The following is a 16,284-nucleotide window of genomic DNA, read 5'->3' on the forward strand; positions in this document are numbered from 1 at the left end:
GGATTCTTCAGAAGCTGGTGGTCATCTCTCTAAATGTGCCACCGCAAGGACAGCTTGTATTTAAAATCATTCATGCACAGGGAAAACTGCTGCTTATGCCTGGGTTATGCCTCTTTCCTGCTTGTGTGTGTGAATAGTTATTTGTTAGAGCTAGAATTTTGACAATGGAATTTTATTTTTAGTGCCAGGACTAATAGAGCCTTGAAAAGTTGTTGTTCTGATGTTGCTGCTGATATTATTAGTATTAGTATTAGCATTTGCATTTGTATTATTTTGGCCATGCCTGCCTTGAGAAATTATTGGAGTTTGGGTCTTAAAAAAAAAAAAGATCAACTTTTTGTAGCTCTAGAATCTGTGCTAGAACCCCTGCAATAATTTCATAAACGTGTGACTTTGAGCTGTGTGCAGAGTGACTATCTCTCCTGCTACATACCAGAATTAGTTCTGGGGAGTTAAGAAACAACAGCATCTCGGTGTGGCATGTGACTTCAAAGCTAACTTCAGTCCTGCTAGGATTCAACATGTCGAACGAATAGGAGTTTTAGAAAAGCAGAATATGATCACATGCCCATTTAATAGACATCATGCTTTCTTTTCTTTTCTAGATGGAAAGAACCAGCTGCTTTTGGCTTTGCTAAAATGCACAGGTAAGGCACCTCCTTGATATGACACTGTTAGCTGACAATCTTTAAGTGTATTAAGTGCTTCAAGTTGCATCCTTATATTTATGCCAGCAAAAATCTTCATTTCAATTCCGGCCACTTACTCTGTTATAACTAATTCTCGTGTGTTTTTCCTCTTGTCTAGATACAGAACTGCAGCTGAGACGAGATGCCATTTTCTGCCAGGCACTGGTGGCTGCCATTTGTACATTCTCTGAGCAGTTATTGGGTGCTCTTAATTACCGATACAACAACAATGGGGAATATGAAGAAAGCAGCAGGGAAGCCAGCAAGAAGTGGCTAGAGCAGATAGCAGCCACTGGGGTGTTACTCAACTACCAGTCCTTGCTCTCTCCCAGTGTGGTAAGGGTGGACCACAACTGACTCAAACTAAAACCAAAAAAAGGAGGAACCTCTAGAGTTTTCACCTTGCTCATCTCATGACCAAGTTGCTCTGCCCATCCTGGATATGTTTCAAAGGCTGGGAAAACAGAGCAGGGTTCAGTTGTTTCCTTTGAATGTTTGTTGGCACAAACATTGTTGGTACGTTGAGACATACACCCAGGCTTGTGGGGAGGTCCGCACCTGCACAACTGTAATATATGTGTGAATGCCTCAGTCCCATGGTTGGCGGCCAATTGCCTCCTTCTTGTCCATATGGGTTCCTGCCACAACAGTAAATAGGGAGGACGCATGTGATCTTCCACCTAGTCAGATGAGCTGTCCATACACATTGTGAAACTGCATTAGAAACCAGTTTTACACAGCTGGGGAAGTTAAGGTGGCTTGAGCCAAAGTTTCATTTTTTAAAAAAATTGGACTATGTTGACTCACACAAATACTTTCAGTTTATAAGAAAAAAAAATAGGAAATTGACTTTTTATGCTGCCCTGTTAGGCCTCTCTTCAAATGGTTGCGTCTTGCAGATATCAATGAAGCAAGTGTTCCTGTAAAATAGGGGTGGGGAGCCTTTAATTCTCTGGATATTTTGGCCTTGAGATCCTATCACCTCAGCCAGCATGGCCAAAGATAAGAGATATGGAAGTTGTAGTTCAAAATCTCCGGAGGGCCAGAGCTTCTTTTACTCCTCCTTTGTCGTGTTTTCTCCTGCTTGTAAGTCAAAGAAGATGACTGACTGCAGAGGAGGGCAGGACAGTACTGCTTGAAGGGTTAAGGAAAAATGCCAAGCCCACCATAGAACACTTTGTATGCTGAAGGAGTTCCCTGATGCAGCCTTTGATCTAGTCTTTGATGGGCTAGGAAGATCACTGTAGAATCTCTTAAAAAAAATAAAGTGTGCTCCTTGTATACCACCCCATGGTACTTAAAGCATTCTTTGTGCAGCCTGCAATTTAATTATGAAGGCTACACATTCACCTTCCCTCCACGAGCTGGATATTCAATTTACCCTCAGAATAATAGAAGGCTGAGTCAACCCTGAGCTGGCCACCTGAATCCATTGGGATCGAAAACAGGTTGTAAGCAGAGTATTGGCTGCAGCACTGCAGTTTAACCACCGCATCGCTAGGCTAAAGAACTGTGTTAGAGGATCATATGGCAGTTTTGTATTTCAAATTTCCTGCCTGACAATCTGCAGCTGCCGAAGTTTCATATTGTATGTAGCTTGTAAAAGCATACAGGGTTTCCCCCTTTGTTTGTGTTCAGACAGAAGCAAGAAAGATTTTACATTTCCAGGTTTAAACTGGGCCACATTTTGCAGGTTGAGCTTTTCTTTCCCGCCCCCCCCATCCCCTTTTAAATATATGAGTCTGAAAAGGTTGAAGATCACAACTGTACTGATCATAATATATGTAGTCTTCTGTCCTCTGGTGGTGAGAAGCTGTTTCTCTCCAGCTTTTGAACTGAGAGCAGAGAGAGACACATAAAGCTGTAGGTAGGCTGTATATTGTAGGTAGACTTGAGAAACTGAATGTCTGAAAAAAAGAATATCAGTTTTGGCTGGATGGGTGGCAATAAAAATGTAGTCAGAATTTTTTGCCATAAATATGGATAGTTTCTTGTTTGATTTAATATTTTCCCAGCTGTAATGTAAAGGAAAATGAAGTCATTTCCATGTTCTCTCACTTCTTAGTTTCTTGGGGAAATAATTTATTATAGATTTGAAGCAACAACAACAAGAAGAAGCATTTGAGGCAAAAATGTAGATGTGTGCATTTAATCCTTTTTAATATGTGTAATTTGAAAATCAGGATGTTTGTCAAATTTAAGGTTTATCCGGCATTCATTTTATGTTTGTAACTTGGGTGGTCAAGTTTTAGTAGTAGAAACTCAATTATCTTTCATGGTTATGAATTCAGATTTTGGAGTGTGAATACCTGGGAGTAAATGATGTGGTGAGAAGCAGCCTTGGTCAAAATCATATTGAATGAGACATCCTTCAGCTGAGGCTTATGTTACCTTAATTTGGGGAAGGACGGTACCATTATTTTCGTGTTTTCACACACCTTGGAGAGAAGTGGTCCTATATGTTGCTATTTGTCATTCCTTGAATTATATCCTTTATTTCTTGTCTATTTCAGAAGGAGGAGCGAATCATGCTGGAAGATATTCAGGCCACTCTCTCAGAGCTGGATAAAGTTGTCTTTTATTTCAAACAATTAGATGAATGTTTTGTAGCAAGTAAGTGTATGCCCTATTTTTCCTGCAGTATCATATGGGTTCCCACAGTTGACAAAGCCATGTATTGTGTGTTCTTAGGCCCCTTGTGGGCTGGATTAGGCCAACAAGGTTTTCTGTCTATCCTCAAAATTCATTTGTAGGTGCTGTTCAAAGCCTGGGAACCAGTTGTGTGAAACTGATTCCTGGCTTGCAGCCTACAAAGCATTGCATGGACTGCATCCTGTTTGTAGTCTATAAAGCTGTAGCATGGAACTAAGCTCTAGTTTGCTATTTAAATAGTTTCAAAAATGTTGTCCACCATGACAGGTACTCTGTGGGTTTTTACAATCAAACCTTCAATCCTTTAAGTGAGCCGCCCAGAGACCTTTGGGTAGAGTGGGCGGCATATACGTTGAATAAATAAATAAATATCCAGGAGTGGAATTACTTTTTACAATCCCATTGCTTTATTCTGTCGTTAATCATTTTAAGTATTATTATTACAGAAAGGAGAGTTTCAGGAAGTAACACAGATAGTGGTAGTTCTTCTGAAATCCTGGCTATTGCCTCTGCTGTCAGGCCTTGCTCTAATCTGTTTTATGGGGTTCTGTTAACTTTTATATGAAGCCTTCTGGTGCCATTACCAGGGAATTTGGAGTGAGATATCATTTAGCTCTCTTTCTGTGTGGTCCCAGTCAGGTCAGGCAGTGCAGTTGTGGAGCCATCCACTAGTTAGATGTTCATCCCTTGGCTTCATCTAACAAATGTGGATAGATGGCCCTCCTGTCCAGGAAATTGATGTACTGACTGTTTAGGATGGAGTTGGTCTCCCACTGTGAAAGCATTTGTATAGCTTATACACTCCTGTACCCTTAAAACACCTAAAGGTCTGTATTTTTGTTTGTTCCAGATACCCATGTCTTTTATCAGGTTGAAGGAAATCGTCAAGTTTTGAAGGTTACTTTTTACCTGGACAGCTACTACTTTTCCAAATTACCTTCTCGGTTTCAGAACGGAGGAAGCCTGAAGTTACATGCAGTGCTTTTTACAAAAGGTACAGGTGAAATTCTTTTGTCTTTGGATTGTTTGTTTTAATGCCACCAGCTATGATATAATTAAAGCAGACCAGGCTCTAATTGAATGCTGCTTGCTAAAGATAAACAATGGCTACAGTTCCTGACCTTGTCATGAGTGATTAATCGGGAGTACTCATGGAACCTGAAGAAGTGGAAATTAAATTTCAAAAAGCTTAAGCCTAATCAAGACAGGTAAAGATGCCAGTTAGGAAGCAGTTTTCACAAAGCTGACAGGAGAAAGATAAACATGACAGCCAAAGTAAGATGTTGCTGCCAGACCCTGTCTGGAGCCCTCCAACTGTGTTAGACTGCAATTCCCACCATCTTCAAAACATCATGACAAACTGACTGGGAATAATAGGGATAACAACACTCAAAGGGAGGGAGGCCCCAGTTTGGGAAAGGCCACGATATGTGATAGTAGCAGACCCAATCTTTAAAAACCACATTTTCCAGAACTGTCTGTTGAGAGTCTGTGTGGCCCATTTGTACAGTAAAAAAGGTGTATGAGGGTGATGAGCACCTCACCCCCACCCCTGCTTCTCTGTTTATTATTTTAATCCATTAAATACCTTATTTCACCCTTATTCCTTAGAATGTAGGATAATGTTCATGAGTTCTTCCTCCATCATTTAAAAATCTTCATAGCTGTGAGAGACAGACAGAAAGAGGAGGGGAAAGTTTGACACTCCCAGGGTCACCTCCTGTACTTCTACAGTGAGAGGTGGTTTGCATTTTAATTTCCTTTACACATCCCAAGAACAATGTGGCCCCCAGTTTGTTTCTTCTTCAGTCAAGCACTGGTCTTGGAAGTGAGCTGGCTGGAAGAAATACACTATGGGCAGCTGATCCCCAGGTGCATAGATTATTCTGATCTTCCTTATACCCCTTTTGTTCTAGAAATAGGACCACCGTTTCCTGCTTTATTTGTGACTAGGCCTGATCTGCTTTAAGCCCTCAGATCTGCTATTAGCATTTATAATAAACTTTGATGCCCTTTCAAAAACTGTCAGAAACCAGTTTGGAAATAAGTTATGATTTATAGTGGTTTGGCCATTAATTGTAAGAAGCCAGTATAACATAATTGTGGAAACAGAACTTCCATACAATATATGTGACTTTGTGTAATTTTTTAAAAACAACATTGTACTGTAATATTAATGCAAACAAACTTAGTCGTATTACAAGAAACAAAACAAGCCACGTGCTTACTAATTATTTCCCTTCAGTCTCAGTATACCATCATGAAACGGATATTTGTAAAAGTGTGGACTTACCAAATTCCTGTTGTTTCATTGGGTCTACTCTAGTTCATATTGAAAATTGGATTTGGCCTAATGACTGTATATTCAGCTTTTCTCCCCATCTCAGGATGTGGACATAGGAATGTGTGATCCTCGTCTTGCACTGTATTCAGATCTCATTATGTTTCCTCCACCTCTCCACCAAGGGGTTCATCCATCTGTTTCTAGTGAGAATCATTGGGATGGGGGGGAAGCATTCTGTTGAATTTTAGCTAAATTGCTGTGCTCCTCAGATGTCTCCTGGCCAGTCCTTTGCTGAGCAGGAACTTGGTGCAATTCCAGTGCTCTCAGGTATTTCCAGCTCCGATCCAACAGGAAAGGCAGAATACTTTAGGGAATTGCAAAGGGGCAACACATGATGGAATCAAACAATACCACCCAGTTGGTGTACGCGTTGTCTGATTTGTGCTGATACCAGCTAAGCAGTGCTCCCTTTGGTAATCTCCTAAGCTGCTTTTAAGACCACTCAGAGGGGTAGGCAGGAAAGAAGAGGCATGTCTGTTTAGGAAAAAGAAGGTGAATACATGGATGCTGCAGGTTGCCTGTATGAGTGGTAGAGCCATAATAAAGGAAGGTAAGGACTGTGGTGAAGTTTTTTCCAGATACAAAAAAGTGTTAGGTACAATGGTATTTTAGAATAATTGTATTTATAAGGAGAAACGTATGAAAATTCGAACAGACACATGACATTTTTTTAATGAAACTTTTTATAGCCCTGGAAAATCTGGAAGGCCAGTCCCAGCCTGGGGGTCCATCTCTAGAAGAGTTCCAGCAACAGATTAATTCTGATTCTCTCGAGAAGATGCAGCAGTATTATCGCAAACTCAGGTATTATAAAACCAAAGGAGAGTTATGTGTTCTTTATCTTTAACCTGCGCAATCTACTGTCATTCTTACTGTGCAGGTGTACATTTTTTAAAAAGTTATATATGCACTATTTATGAACCTTTTTTAAATGCATGCATTTTTGCAATTGATTTTTTTTCTACTGCATAAAAAAGTGTTATGCACATTCTTCCAAACCTGCGTCTTTCTTTGTAATATTTTGGCTGTATACTAAGCAAGAGAGGGCTGCGTTGTGATCTTTGGTGTTCTGTGTCTGTGTGCTGCTTTATGTTCAGGTTATACGAATTTGGCAAATTCATAGTGAAAAGCAAAGTGAAGGAATTCAGAGAATCCATCACTCTAGTCCTTCTTTTGTAGAAAACCTGAGCCTTTGTCAGATGCAAAACAAAGTGTACATGAATCTGATATGTTAAAACATGCCAACAAAGCTAAAAGTGGCACTTCTTTCTACTCTTAGTGTAATGAACAAAAGGATCAAAAAAGTTGAAGTTGAATCTTTCACACAATAGTTAGAATTTCTCATACTTGGTACAAGTGATGTGGTTCAGATGTAAAGTGGTTCAGGCAGGTCCAATTTGGAAGGAATCATGTAGCACACACTCCCCTCTCCCTTCATTTTGCTGATCATGTGTCAGTACACAATGATTATAACCTTGGTTTGTTAAATTATAGTGATCTGTGACACCCAAATAAGGTAATTACATTTTAATACCAATTTTGATTTCTAAGCGGCACTTCCACCATTTATTGGTTTATATACCATGGTTAAGCAAGTCAGGATTATAAGCACTTGGTATCATGAACATACCTGATTTTGTTGATTTCAGAAACCAGACAGGGTCCTTCCAGAAACCTTTGAGAGCTGCTGCCAATGAGAGTTGTCAAAACAGGTTAGATAGGCCAGCAATCTGACTCATTGGCTGAAATCTTATTGTTTAGCGTATTACTAGAGTAGGCCGATAACATCAGTGGAACTTAAAGAGGAATCACCATGGAATACCCACTGATTCAATGTGTGTTACTACACTAAGTAACAGAATTTCAGGCAGATAGCAAGCAAGAGATTTTTGCCACTATAATGCAACTTCTTATGCTCCTGTAAAAATAACATCAAAGTCCATGAGAGGAGAAAGGAATGTGAAAAAGAAGAGCAAACCTCAATGCCCATCTCATGCTTGCTTCGTTCTCCATGCCCTTTGGGAAGATACATGCCATAAAAATGTGTGACACTTGATAATCACAAGTTAACACATCCTTATTGCTAAATTACAGGACATTTTACCTTGAGAGGTCCAACTTGCCTACAGATTCCAACACAACAGCTGTGAAAATTGACCAGGTAAAGAAACTTTCTTTATGCTTAGATACGAGAATATGGTTCTGCAGCAAAGTAAAAATAGGATTGGGTGCCCATTGGTAGTGGTGTCCTTTGTGTGTAATACATTAAGGCCAGTACTTATAAAAACACAGCTTGTTCCCTAAGGCAGCCTTTTCCCAACTGGGTGTCCTGTAGAGCTGTGGCTTGCATTATACACACCCAACATGGTCATTTTAATGGGAGCATAATCAAACCCATCCGGATGGCACCAGATTGAGGATGGCTCTAGTGAATGGTTGCTGACATAAGGGATTAGACTGGGTACAGTTATTTGGGAGAGAAACTAGAGGTATAGAAAGAAGCCATAATCCATTCTTTGTATTCTTTTGCAGCTCATTCGCCCCATCAATGCAATGGATGAGCTTTTCAGACTCATGAAATCCTTTGTCAGCACAAAAGGCAGCCAGTCGGGATATTCTAGTAGTAATATAGCAGGGGCTGGACTGCTGCCTATATCCTCTGAACTTTGTTACCGCCTGGGAGCCTGCCAGATTGTAATGTGTGGCACTGGAATGCACAGGTGAGCATTTTACAAATGAATGTATTTCTCTGGGATACCCCCTTGACCAAAGTAAGACCATGTGGATGGGCAGGACACAGCTCGTGGGCCACACCCCTGTTCTCTGGCACCAGTGCTGCTGCCAATGGTGCAAAATTGGCAGCCACTGCTACAGACTTTCTCTCTGTTGCTCCCTTGCTGTCACTTCTGAAAGGAAAGTAGGCTTTCTACCCTTCAGTCCTGCAAGGTTCTACAGTGCAGGTGAATACGCTTGCATAGTGTTTCCCAACCTTGGATCCCCATGTGTTCTTGGTCTACAGTTCCCCAAAATTCTGACCTGCACAACTCCTGGAGAAGGCTTCTGCAGTCCAAGAACATCTAGGGACCCAAGGTTGGGAACCACCCCTCTAATATATACACTGCTTTTTAAAGAACCACTGTACTTGCTACTGATTTTCAGTGCCACTGGAAGCAACAGGCAATTCAACTCACTTGTTGTTCCCAGGGGAACAGTGTTCAGTGCAGCTCCCAACTTACATGAAGTTGGGTTTACATTGAATTTGTCATGTTTATTTATTTTTATTTGTTTATTTATTTATTTAATTTGTACCCCGCCTATCTAGTCAGTATGACCACTCTAGGTGGCTTCCAGGCATATAAAATACAGTGACGTATACATGTAACAAATGAAAAATTTTTTAAAAATCAATAATATACTATAACACTAAACAATAGGTGGCAAACAATAAACATATTCTTCAAGATGGCAATATCACAAAACTAAAGTAAAGAAAGAAATATTAAGTGTTTTCTGGAGGGAAAGCCTGCTTAAACATCCAAGTTTTTAGATGGGTCTTTAAAATACCCAGCGACGGGGCCTCGCAAATCTCTGGAGGAAGGTTGTTCCAGAGACGAGGAGCCACCGCCAAGAAGGCCCGGTTTCTTGTCTTTTCCTTTCGGACCTCCCTCAGTGTCAGGCTCCTCAGCCTCACCTCCTGACTCGAGCAAGTGATATGGGTAGTTCTTGGTGGGAGTAGGCGTTCCGACAAATATTGAGGTCCTAAACCATTTAGGGCTTTATACGTAAGCATTAACACTTTTAAGTCGATGCGGAAACGAATGGGCAGCCAATGCAATGTGGCCAGTGTGGGAGAGATGTGTTGGTATTTTCTCACTCCACTTAGAAGTCTGGCCACTGCATTCTGCACCACCTGAAGTTTCTGCATGAGCCTCAAAGGCAGCCCCACGTAGAGCACATTACAGTGGTCTAATCTAGAGATTACGAGCGAATGCACCAAGGTGGTGAGTGCCCCAACATCGAGATAGGGCCGCAGCTGGGCTATCCACCGAAGATGAAAAAAGGCGGTACGGATCACCAACGCCACCTGAGATTCCATAGTGAGTGCCAGGTCCATATGGATTCCCAAGCTGCGGACCCCATCCTTGGCGGGAAGAGTCACTCCCCCAAAAGAGAGGGAGTTTCCCAGACCCCCGACTGTGGGGGCGCCCACCCTCAGTACCTCCGTCTTGTCCGGGTTCAGCCTCAGCCCGTTCTCCTGCATCCATTGGAGTACAGTCCCCAGGCAGCGCTGGAGGGACAGGACGGCATCTCCTGCGGTTGGTGAAAAGGAGATGTAGAGCTGAGCGTCATCAGTGTACTGATGACAAAGTGCTCCACACCCCCTGATGACCCCACCCAGCGGCCTCATATAGTTGTTGAACAGCATTGTGGAACCCCACAATTGAGACTTCACGGGGCCCAGACACTCTCCCCAAGCTGCACTCTCTGGGGGCGGTCCTCCAAGAAGGAACGGAGCCAGGCCAATGCCAGGCCACCAATTCTCAGCTCAGAGAGCCTCCCCAGGAGGATACCGTGGTCAATGGTATCAAAGGCCGCTGAGATGTTGAGGAGGACCATGTTAAATTTAAACAATTTTTAATAATGCAACATTTAAAGAGGGACTCAAGAAACTGGGTACTTTGAATTATGAGAGCAAGGTGTGTAATCCCATGGAATTCAGTTATGGAAAATCCTTGATCTTCTGAGTGTTTTGATTTGCAGCTCTATGCTGGATAGGTCTTCTGGGATATGAAGTTCAAAACATCTGGACATCTGTCTCTGGACTATAGAATTGTAACCTATGTGAATTGATGTGAAAGTATGTTCAGCTGGTGAAGCCAATTTTATTTATCTTCTTGTTTTAGGAGTACATTGAGTGTGTCCTTGGAGCAAGCAGCTATATTGGCGCGAAGTCATGGACTCTTGCCTAAATGTATCATGCAGGCCACAGACATAATGAGGAAACAAGTGAGTGTTAACAAAAGATTCACCAAATCATATTAGCGATTGTAAATGTTGCAAATCTTACATTGTGTGTGTGTGTGTGTGATGGAATATAATATGTGTATTCAAACTCTCCTGTTTTTATAAACCAGTACTTGCACTCATCATCACATTATTTCAGTACTTGCACTCATCATCACATTATTTAAAGCAGTAGGAAAGCTGCTTGTGAACTAGCAAGGTATGTGATTAATGGGGAGTAGTCTTTGTTTATGCAGTCAATAGAGCATTGCAGCTTACAAAGCCTTGCACAGGCTGTATGTATTCTTTTTCCATCCCTCTTGAGCAGTAGCAGCTGCAAAGCACTTAGGGAAAACTTTTCATCTTAAATAAATGCAAATTATCAATGAACCACTGCAATACTTTCCAGAGCCATTAAGAGATATTAATGGGTTTTCAAACAAACATTGTATATTTCTGTTTTAGCATTTCCCTCTATGACTTCAGGAGTATACTGATACTGTCCATTATTTTGGGGGATTTTTTTAGGGACCAAGGGTTGAAATCTCTGCAAAAAATCTGAAGGTGATGGATCAGATGCCACAGTCTGCACCTCGGTAGGTGTCTGTGTACAGCTGAGACGACTCCTCTAGAAATGAATCTTCAAGCATTTCTACATATGAGAACACACATCCACCTAGTGTTTTGCTACATTCATATACCCCAACAGTGATTTTTTGAAAATTGTTCTTCAAGCCATTTTCATTCCCTGTTAACTCTTTCTGGGTTGTGTTCCTTTTTTAAATAAAGCAAACAGTTTATGTTCTCGAAGGTTTTCATGGCCGGGATCCGATGGTTGTTGTGGGTTTTCCGGGCTGTTTGGCCATGTTCAGGAACACATCCAGAATTCTAGCTCCTGTCCTCTGAAGGTGCCGGCCACAGAGATTGGCTAAAAGTTAGGAAGAAAAACCTCCAGAACCCGGTCAAACACCCTGAAAAACCCACAACAAATAGTTTATCTTGCACTAATTAGGATGTTCTCAGCTGCTGGAGGAGTGTTTGAATACTAGAATAGTAAAATGTCTGATAAACAAAGTAAAGCTAATACTGAGTTATAAGCTACTGTAAGGATTGCCATCTCCTGATAGTCTAGAGACCAAATTTGCCCCTGAACCCACTTTCCTGCACTGTTTTTGCCAAATTGTAAGGGAATGCATTTCTTGGCTAATAGTGCTTTTGAGAGTTGAGTCAGCCTTACAAGCAAGGTGCATGTGCCCTATGCATCTTGTTTTCAGCAACAAAAGGATCAGTTCTTGGTGCTATGACAAATGAGTGGTGGGAGTGAGAAGTCTTTGGACAGCTGTGAGTAGCCTTTGAGAAGGCTCCAAAAACATGTGAGGGAGCACTATGTAGTCTCCAGCCTCTGGGTTACAGGAGACTTTGGAAATTGGCTGATCCATGAAACAGGTTTTGATGAATGAGCAGCACAAAGATTCGGTACTTGCAGTTCTTACTGCAGAGGGAGCATCTCCCCAGATAGCTCATTAGGACAGTGACGGAAGCAATCATTGTTACCAAAAGAACCACATGCCATTGAGGGGGCCTGTTGTAGGGAGCCCTCTCTGGTTATCTTTTTGACTCCCTAAGGCATGCCAACTATGGGGCTGCTGATTTCATGTCCTACACCTGCCTTGCAGGTAGGTGGGTAGCGGATGTCCAAGGCCAATTATAGCATTGATGGAATATTTGAAGCCCATATGGTCCGAACTATCCTGATTGACTGGGAGGAAGTGTGGTCTCTAGAAAATACAGTGGGGTCTCTCCTTAAGAACGTCCCTACTTAAGAACAATCCAACTTAAGAACAGCTCCATTTGCTAAATTTTGCTTCTACTTGAGAACAGAAATCCAAGATAAGAACAGGAAAAAAAAAACCTTTCCTGCTCTTTTTTTAACCTTAGGTCATCTTAGGTTAAAAAAAAATTCCCCTAGTGGTAGAGTACGTATTAACCAGCTTTGCATTAGTTCCTATGGGAACTAATGCTTCAATGTACGAACGCACCTCTACATAACAAAAAAAAAAACAGCCAGAACGGATTAATTGGTTTTCAGTCCATTCCTATGGGAAATTTTGCTTCAACTTAAGAACGTTTCAATTTAAGAACACCATTCCAAAACGGATTAAGTTCTTAAGTAGAAGTTCCACAGTAGTTTCTATGGACGGAAAATAGCAGATACGGATTAAATGGTTTTCAATGCATTCCTATGGGAAATGCAGATTCAATATAAGAACTTTTCAACTTGAGAACCACCTTCCAATACGGATTAAGTTCTTAAGTAGAGACCCCACTGTATAATTATATTGCTTTCTGTGAGACAGGCTTTAACTAGTTTTAGATTGGCAAAGTACACTGATAAAACTGTGAGCCATATTTCAACCTGTTTACTTTTGTATTTTCACTCCGAAGCTACATGACCAAAGAATGTATAAATACAAAAAACACCCTGATCACCATAATCACCCAATCTCCTGGAAAGGACAAAAAGCTGATCAAACAGCTACAAATATCCAGCTATCCTACACCAGAACACAGCCACAGAGACTGACGAAACATTAGGAAAAAAAAAACCTTTGGAACACAGCCAAACAGCCCAAAAAACCTACAATAACCATCGGATCCCAGCTATGAAAGCCTTCAAGAATATATTTATAAGCTGTTTGAGAATTTCTGCTTTGTCTTGTGTATTTCTTTGCCTTTTCCATTTCTTTGATGGGTATTATTTTTTTTCTGAACCAATTTGAATTATTTTTTTTTGTTATAATTACCCTTTATTTTGTAACATCCCCTTTTATCAACTTCTACAGAATCTACAAGCTGTGTCAACCACCTGCAGATGGAGATTTATAAAACTGAAGGAAACTCCAGTTCCTGAAATCATCACAGTGTTTGGAAGGTCGTAATGCTGCCTGAGCACTGATCTTATCTTACGCCCATGGTGCTGAGTCTAGAAGAGAGAGGAAGGATACTGTCTTCCTGGATAATCTAGTGCACTAAGAAACTGCCCTCCCACTCACCTTCTGCTGAATTAGGTGGGCAGACACGGTTACTGTTTCTGGGTTTGCTGTAAGAGTTTTCAAATCCCCACAGAGTTTGGAGTGAGGAATTGCCTTCTGCCCAATGCCAGGAAGAGACCAGGAAGGGCATGGCAGGGAAAAACAAAAAAAACACCAGCCTGCAATGTAAAGAATTGACTGTACTGGTTCCTGAACATTGTATGTTGTATTTTGGATGCTCAAAGCAAATCCAAAGTAAAGCACAGCTACTTATCCTAATTTTTTTGGAATATAATCCCATTTCCAGCACAGTATTGGCCAGTGGCCTTCAATAAGAGTCTCACAAACACTCTTAAAAAACTGAACCTATATATATATATACCCACTTGCACTTTGAAATTGTGAATAGCACACCTCTCGGGTTTCTTCAAAGGATATCTCGTGGAGCTACTTTCCTCTTCATCCTGGTATACACCCATCTGCTGAGTGTACATTCCATAGAAGTTTATACAAGAATTTCTTTTTAACGTTTACTATAAAAGTTCAGGGTTTGCAATTAATGCTTAAAGAATAAATGGTCCATTATGTATTCTGGAAATACAGTTATATTTTACAGAAGGTAACAATGAAGGATTTTTTTTTTTGAAAAAAAAAATAAGAGAATACATTATGAAGGGAGTTGCTAAACAACTTGGTGTTCCAACAATTTGAACAGATAATGGGTTTTTAAAAATGAGGACAGAACTATTCTTATTTATGTGAAATGGAAGATATGCTTTGGACTTTGTTCCTATAAATACAAGGTTTGAATAAGGAAAAAAAAGCATTTGTTTCTGATGGGGCCAATGTGGTGGCAGACATGCAGTAGTTCTCTGTTCACTGAGAATTTTGTTACATTATTTAAAACCTTGCAGTATTTAAGTAGCCTTTAATACATGTAATTTTTTAAAGAACTAGATGACAGTGGGTTGTAAGTTAAAATGAAAACATGGGTTATGTATATAATGTATTTTATTTTCCCTGTTTTAGAAATGTTTTCTGTTTGATCAGTATTACCAACAGCACAGTAATTTGCTTCCAAATTACTGGCTACAATGTAATGAAAAATATCAGCAATCTCAGGCCAGAAATAACATTAATTTGGAGTGAGTGCCTTAAATAAATTATCCATATGGATCGACGTTCAACAATTAAGGGGCATAAAGACAAAACTAACATTCTTCTATGTCATCGTAGACTAAAGCCATAGTCTCCTTGGAAATATTCATTGTTGGGACTGCGTAGAAATTCTTTAGATTACTTCTGTATCTAATACATGGAAGAGGAATATTTTGATTCTGGCTTCAAATAGGGCATTTAATAAACTCCAGTGTTTCCTAACAATCCAGTTCTTCATCTGTTGTCTATGTTCTTTCGAGTAATGGAGAAGGGAGGAAGTACGTGCAACAGTATCAAAGCACACATGAGGCATTTCTTTAGTTCCAGTCTGCTTTATCCCAGAAAAAAATGGATTTCAAGTAAATAAGGCTGACATTAAATCAATGGCCACTAGATGGCAGCCTTATACTTGCCAGTGAACACAGCTGCACAACAATGATTATTACCTCCTGCAATTTCCACTGCACATTGGAAGAAGCTTTCATGGTGGGCCATGTGGCACAATGAGATTCATCTTTCAGCATCCTGCCATTGGTCTATCACTCCTATAACATTTTCTGCATGAGGTCAGTGTTTCATTTTACCTAATGATAGGGCTGGCCTTAGGAACAGAACCATACCTGCTTGCCTGGACCCAGCCTCTGCACACTTGCCAGATACTTTGAAAAGTTGGATCCATGAACATTTAGTGGGTCCTGTAGGTTGTATGACTTCAGGAGGGCCTCCCCGCGGAAGGAAATATAGGGGTGTAACAATCATCATCATCATTTTTTACAGATGTGTGTGTGTGTGTGAGAGAGAGAGAGACACACACATAAATATAATGTACAGGTCACTGTAAACTTTGTTTCAGTAATATTTTTTTTTCTCCTTGCCAGCTTCAATGCTAATGGTAAAGATTCTCACTTAATAGCTGAAATTGTGCAGTTTATCATAGTAGATTACATTTTTTAAAAAATAGGCCCATTAAATGAGTGAGGACTTGGTGAATCAACTCCTCTGTAAATTCTGTTGATTCAGTAGGCCTCTTCTAGTGCAGCTTACTATGCTAAGCAATACAATTCCAGTCCTTGTGTGTGCATTTCATATGAAAAAATGAATTAGTAATACATGGATTGATTCTAGTCTGTTTAGTTTCATTAATAACTAATCCCAGAACTCAGTGAAGATACAGAAGGGTGCTCCAAAAATTAACAATTCCAAGACATGACTAACTCGTGCAATTATTTCAGAGTTCATTTGGGTGGTTGCTTCTTCCTTTTCTTGAATAAAAGTTTCTTGAAGAGTATGGAGATTGTAAATTCATCTCATCTATGAGAAGTCTTCATAGCCTGAATTTATCAACTGCCAAAATTTTTCCTGAATTGCTACATGGAAAATGGATGAAATCCATACTTTAACATTC

At 40.4% G+C, this 16,284-nt stretch overlaps 1 protein-coding gene across 2 annotated transcripts in view; it reads left to right on the top strand.

The window, feature by feature from the left end:
- PREX1 (phosphatidylinositol-3,4,5-trisphosphate dependent Rac exchange factor 1) overlaps window positions 1–15,104 on the top strand; it is a 288,404-nt gene extending 273,300 nt beyond the window's left edge. For both annotated transcript variants that reach the window (XM_020779458.3, XM_020779460.3), the window contains exons 31-40: window positions 606–647; window positions 808–1,025; window positions 3,203–3,302; window positions 4,192–4,335; window positions 6,375–6,489; window positions 7,780–7,846; window positions 8,218–8,405; window positions 10,590–10,692; window positions 11,218–11,285; window positions 13,533–15,104. In XM_020779458.3, the coding sequence (XP_020635117.3) occupies window positions 606–647; window positions 808–1,025; window positions 3,203–3,302; window positions 4,192–4,335; window positions 6,375–6,489; window positions 7,780–7,846; window positions 8,218–8,405; window positions 10,590–10,692; window positions 11,218–11,285; window positions 13,533–13,575 (1,088 nt within the window). In that variant the 3' untranslated portion in view covers window positions 13,576–15,104. The remainder of the gene's footprint in view (window positions 1–605; window positions 648–807; window positions 1,026–3,202; window positions 3,303–4,191; window positions 4,336–6,374; window positions 6,490–7,779; window positions 7,847–8,217; window positions 8,406–10,589; window positions 10,693–11,217; window positions 11,286–13,532) is intronic.
- Window positions 15,105–16,284: the final 1,180 nt, after the last annotated feature.

This window comes from Pogona vitticeps, chromosome 4 (genome assembly GCF_051106095.1).
Source record: "Pogona vitticeps strain Pit_001003342236 chromosome 4, PviZW2.1, whole genome shotgun sequence".
NCBI classification, from domain to species: Eukaryota; Metazoa; Chordata; class Lepidosauria; order Squamata; family Agamidae; genus Pogona; species Pogona vitticeps.